Source organism: Siniperca chuatsi, linkage group LG20 (genome assembly GCF_020085105.1).
Source record: "Siniperca chuatsi isolate FFG_IHB_CAS linkage group LG20, ASM2008510v1, whole genome shotgun sequence".
NCBI classification, from domain to species: Eukaryota; Metazoa; Chordata; class Actinopteri; order Centrarchiformes; family Sinipercidae; genus Siniperca; species Siniperca chuatsi.
The window spans coordinates 10,976,238-10,982,237 of record NC_058061.1 but is presented as its reverse complement, the minus strand read 5'-3'; the positions used below and the strand labels follow the sequence as shown (position 1 = coordinate 10,982,237).

At 37.6% G+C, this 6,000-nt stretch overlaps 1 protein-coding gene across 1 annotated transcript in view; it reads right to left on the bottom strand.

Moving 5' to 3' along the window:
- Positions 1-3,488: 3,488 nt before the first annotated feature.
- Positions 3,489-6,000, bottom strand: part of tcf7l2 (transcription factor 7 like 2) — an 88,650-nt gene continuing 86,138 nt past the window's right edge. The window contains 2 exon segments of the mRNA XM_044178257.1: positions 3,489-5,665; positions 5,668-5,747. Coding sequence (XP_044034192.1) covers positions 5,295-5,665; positions 5,668-5,747 — 451 coding nt within the window. The 3' untranslated portion in view covers positions 3,489-5,294.

Below are 6,000 nucleotides of genomic sequence, written 5' to 3'. Positions count from 1 at the left end.
ATGAAGGTTTGCTCCTCCCTGATGAAGGTCACAACAGGGCTTCAATACATTGGAGTTGGTTTCAATATGTTATTTTGAATTATCCATGCAATTCAGGCTTTTTAATTTTTTGCTTCAAGAGCGTTATGAGAAGTTCTTAAACAAAAAGCAACAGCACCATACTAAAGAGCACCTTTGAAAACTCGTCTACACAGAGAAACCGAACAGTGACCCTCTATCCTCTTTTCTTTTAACTTCGTATTAAACCTAATTGGGGTGAAAAGAGGAATGGAGGACAACATAAATCTGTAAATTTGAAGCTGTATGAAAATGTGTGGAATTTCCATCTTCAGCAAAGGAGACTGAAGATGTTTATGTGCTACACTGTGGCCATTTCTTCAACCTTTCAATTTAGTTCTTTAGGTCAGGGATATACATCTCTTTTTTAAATAACATACAAAACAATATCTTTGTGTGTTTTGTTTGTTGTAACCTAGGGGACATATTTGATGTTTTCTGTTTTGTATGCTCGCCTGCAGCAATGGCCTTCAACATTGTTCCTCCATGCCACACTGACATCAAAAAATGTCATTTCTTTACTCAGGTATACAACGCCTTTCCTCCTTGAAATGTAATAGAACTGTCACGGACGCTCCCATGTTATACGACGCTACGATGGTTTATTGTTCAAGGATATAGCCCACACATATGCATAACTGTGCTTATTGTATACATTCAAAGGGAACAAAGAGTCCTACATTTACTTGATCACAACTGAACCCATCCCCTGGTTTCAGCTCTTCTTTGCTTGGTATTCACTAGGATTATATATTATGGCCCTGTTCTAGTACAACATGCTCGCTGTACTTCAGCTACACTTTAATAGTTTCTCGTTGTTTGCTTGGATACTTTGTAGATTTAAGAAAACTTCAAATATATAAGAAATCAATTCTGCTCCCCTCAGTGAACAGAGTGAATCCATAAAATGTTGCACTCACTTGCAAGCATGTATACACAAAGACTGTTTTCTTGCAAAGCTGTTGTTGATCCATTGAGAACGTCACGTAAGTGGAGACCAATCCAAACAACACAGTCTGCTTTGACTGCAATGTAATGCCTGTGTGCTGTTTCTAATACAGAAAATTTGTACACAAAGTTCCTGACATAACTAAAGATTGAACTCCAATGGTGGAACTGAAAAGCTGCAATGGCAATATTTCACAGATTAAACTGCAAGAAAATGACGCCATAACCCAGTGCACATATTAAATCATTGCCATGATAAAACAACAGCCTGTGTATTAAAAGCAGTTTTGAAGTCCTAAATGTGTTGAGGGCCACCTTATGTTGATGTCAGTATGCTTCAAATTCTTGAGCAAACTGATATATGCTACAATATACACAGTAATATAAAAGTCAGTTTGTCAGCAAGAAATAGCCTTGTTTAAGTGTTCTCCAGTAAGTCACTGAATCTCTACCTGCTCCAGAGGTGCAGCTCTGAACTAATCCTGAACTCTGGCCTCCATGTAGATGGAAGCAAGGGAATAGAGAATTTCCCTCCAGGGATTAGACAAGTATCACTTTATTATTCATTTAGTGCTAGAGGTCCATTTGCATGAGACACAGGTATGACCGATTGTGGTCAGACAATGTAGGCAAAAGTGGATTTATTTTACTGTATGTAAGTGTTAAGGATCAGAGAATCAAGAACCTTTTACTGTAGTTCTCGCATTTCCCTCCAGTTTCCAGCATTGATCTGTAGTCTTCTCTACATATTTATGCAGTTCTGTACTCTCCACTTTTTCTACTAATGTATGCGCAATGTAGTCATCTTTGTCCTCTTTTTATATGATTGGCAAATAAATCAATCAATCCCAGATCATGTTCTAATTTGTAGTGTGCATATAGCACAACAAATCTACAAAACACAGTTGGTTTGCCTGTGCTTAATACCTTGCAATAGATTTAGTCTGTACCTGACGAAGGGTACCAAAATCTAACCATGATCCTACTCTCTGTCTGTATGTATGGCCTTGTGTGTAGATGTGTATTTTTTTGTTTAGAAGCAGTTGTAGTTTCTTCTCAGATTAAATCCAAACTGAGCGGAGAATTTAATCATAAGTGGTCACACAAGCTGCTATCGAGATGCATTCTTATGCCCGGTGTGAACTAAAGTCTGTCTGAGCTGGAGCTAGACACAGTCTGATCAATGATAACATCTGGATGCAAGACAGATCTACTCTGAACAAGATGATCACTAGCTGTAGTGTTTCAGTATTTGTTTATGTGCTACGAAGACCTGGACAAAAACCTTTTTTTAAATGATGATCCAGCATTATTAAGCCATAAATTAAATAAAAAATGGTATACTTATCTCACTGATACTTCTGTTAAACAGGGGGAAGAACCACTGCAGTGAGTGTAAATTATCTCAGGGGTACTACTTACTCTGGTAACTCTGGCACTACTACAACGCTGCAGAGAAAAAAGCAGAAAACATGAGCAGTTGTCACTTTGCAGTTATCTTGGAGAAGGTGATAATGTGGGGAGTCATATTTTATTTTCTGAAACGGAACAAATAACGTGCAGTATATAAACTACATTGCTTGTCTTTATGTACACATTTCCTGACAGAATCTTTACTCCAGTTTTGTTTGTTTTTTTAGTTTGTTTTGTTTTCTAAATTTTACATGATTGATTCGCCTGCAGACCGTGATCATAATTAGATATTTAGATTGAAGGGTTTTGCCTTAAAGTATAGGTGAGTAAATGCAGTTTAAGTGATCTCTGTGATCATTTGAATGAAACATTCGCACCCTGAAAAAAGGGTTTATTATGTTTATGATAACCGGTAAGTGGAAATCGGTGAGCATCTGGGGTTAAGTCACACTTGATAAGAACTCTGTTGTTTGTGGTTTATTAGATTGATAAATTATTATTAGTGAGTGAATTTGATAATAACTGATATGAAGCATTTTGCATCTGTGCAAACAAAATAGTAAAAAAACAGTGAAATTTGTGGGAAGTACCCTGTGTCCAACAGGAGTTTCTTGAGCTGAACTGTACTAAAAGTTGCTCTCTGTCTTAATGTTTTCCATTCAATTTTTGACAACTGGAGTTGGGACTAAGATGACCTCATTGATCATCTCATTGATAATTTCTTGCTCTGTTGGTGCTTACACAAGTAACAATGTGTGCACTCTGTTTACAAGGGTACTGGGTTTGAATATAATTACTACTAATTTGGCCATTGTATTTCATGATATAGTATTTCCAATTTTTGATTACAATAGCATGGTTCTCAAAAGGCAACTTAATACATGATCATACTTTTTTCATTTTATTTCAAGAAGATATCTAAATAACTGTCATATTATTTGGTGATTCTGTTATAAACTGTAGAGAAGAACTGTAGCTGGATAAAAGCTACTTGCAGAGATTCTTTTTAAACATTTTCTTAGGTCGCTGCACCTGCCAGTGAATATCAGAACAAAAGGAAGACAAAGATGTGCACATACTAAGTTGCTTTTATTAATACAGAACTGCATGCTACAGAGACTGTACAGCATAAACATTTATTCATTACAAAAAAACATGGTTTTGGAACCATTTAAAATAACAGGAAAAAACAAACAAACAAAAAGATAAGAGCATAAAATAGAACAGGAACATCACAGCCGTTAAGGAAACATTCAAACTATTTATCATTAGCATCTTAATAAACCAGAGAAGAAATTGACAGATTACAGTCGCGTCATGTCAACTACAATGGCACCGAGTGGATGATTCTCTTGTAGCTTTTTTTACAGCCTCTTGCAACATCAACATGCCTATTTTTTCTATCTACCTATATGTAGTAGTGTACTTAAAAGTGGCAGTTTGTGTATTTTTTTGTATTTAATAGTTTTTTTTATGAACCTCCTAATATACATAATTTGGCCCTTGTGGGTTTATACAGTATGATGTCCGCCTTTTTATTAAGTTTAAATTTTAATATTTGACAATTTGCTACCAAACACATTTGTTATAGCAACATTTATACTACATACATAGCAATCTATGTAACGTCACAGCAAAGAATGGTATCGAAATTAAAAAAAACAAACAACAACGAAACAAAACAAAACAAAAGATCCCTACAGCATGGTTAGAGGGGCAGAGAATATTATCACAAAATTTGGCACGGAAAATCTGTACACCAATCTACAGTCTGAGAGATGTGACTGTGCAATAAAAAAGAAGGGCTTTAGACACTTTTCCAACTACTGAAGACACGGTACCCACTGTCTCTTGTTTCAAGTTTTCTTTTCTTCTTTTTGTAAAATGGCTTATAGACGCATTTCTTGAAATGAAGTTGTGCATACTTCTGTTCATGAGATCTACACAGTACACTGAGTGGAATCCAGGTTTTCAGCAAGGAAAGAAATCAATAACAAAAGATTTGCCTTTTAAAACCTTGTAAAAATGGATCATTCATATATAAGTCGCTTACCTTAAGAAAAAATATTTGTACAATGTATTAAGAAAAAAAAAGTCAAAAAGAGACACATACAAGATACAACAAGCAATCTCTAAAGCAATAAATACTACTGGTCCTAGCGTTGTGACATTTTGAATTTAATAACCCTCAACCCTCCCACCACGACCTCCCCTCAAGCCCACCCAACTTGCCTGACTCCACCCCAAAGGTAAACAACAAAGAAAAAAGACAACGCAGTGGAAGAATGCATATTTAACACAGTAATCCCCCCCACCCCCACCCCCAATTATTCTGTACATTTAAACAAGAACAAGTAACATCACAATTAAAGTTGTTCCTCAGAGAGGTGTCACCACTAGCCTCATGCCCTCCTAGATTTTGAACAGATGTCAAATGATTGGTTCGCGAGCTCGTATTTAATACAAATAAAGAAGGAGAACCAACTCTTTCAAGAAAAGGGCTCATTGAATAATCTAGCCTATCTTTTTATATCCGTCTTTTAAACATTTTGAAGTTGAACTAGATAATTTTTCTGTTTGCACTGTTTAACACTACAAAAAAGACAAAACAAAATTCATAAAAATTTTGGCAGATTCACAAAGCTATACTACAGCTCATTGTATCATTTCTTTATAATAATTAGATTTTTTGATAATGATGGGTCAAATATTGACCAATGAACTTTAATAAAACAAAAACTAAAATTTCAAAGCCTTATGGCACAGAAACATAAAGAGAAAATAACTGACGGCAAGTGAAATATAGCAGAGAGAGGGCCTAGAAAGGTGTGTGTGTGTGTGTGCAGAACTAGAAAAGAGGAGAAGAATAGGGTAGACTATTCTATAGACTTGGTCACTAGCGACAGAGGCTGAGGGGCCGTGGAGGGGAGGAGCGAGTGGGAATGACACAGCAATGCCGAGGGCCGGGCCATTGAGGACGCCACAGAGGAGCCCGGCTGCCGCGAGGACGAGACGTCGCCGTGCTCCAGGGCTCCGTTGTGGGAGGAGGCGCCGGGCGTTTTGCTAGCTGCGGCAGAGTTTTCCAGCTGAACCAAAGATGGTGGAGGCCCAGCCAGGAGGTGCGGATGGTGGAGTGGCTGGTGGGCCGGTTTCATAGTCAGTGAGAGAGGTTGCATTTGTTCAGTCTGAGGTTTGGACTCTTTTGAGGAGGGGGAGGGAACCACTGAGGAGGGGGAGGATGGGGGGAGTCTAGTAAGCTTCCGTCCGTAGAGGGAGGACTGGCACAGCTGCCTTCACCTTGGATGTAGCGAATGCACTTTTTTTTTCTCCTGAGGGACAAGGCGAGAGAAAGAGAGCATCTTTTAGCATCACATCTTCAAACTGCATTGCCTCTTAGCACTGTTGCTGACTTAAATGCACCTTTTGGCTTTTTAAATGAAGGAAAACCTTTACTTGAAACTGGTTTTACATAACAGATAACATTTTGCAGGTGCATTTAAGTAGCTTTAGAAACCTCGTGCTAAGAAGGAAGGTGGTAGAAATGACAGTCAATTTCTAAATACTAAACCATCAGACAGGACA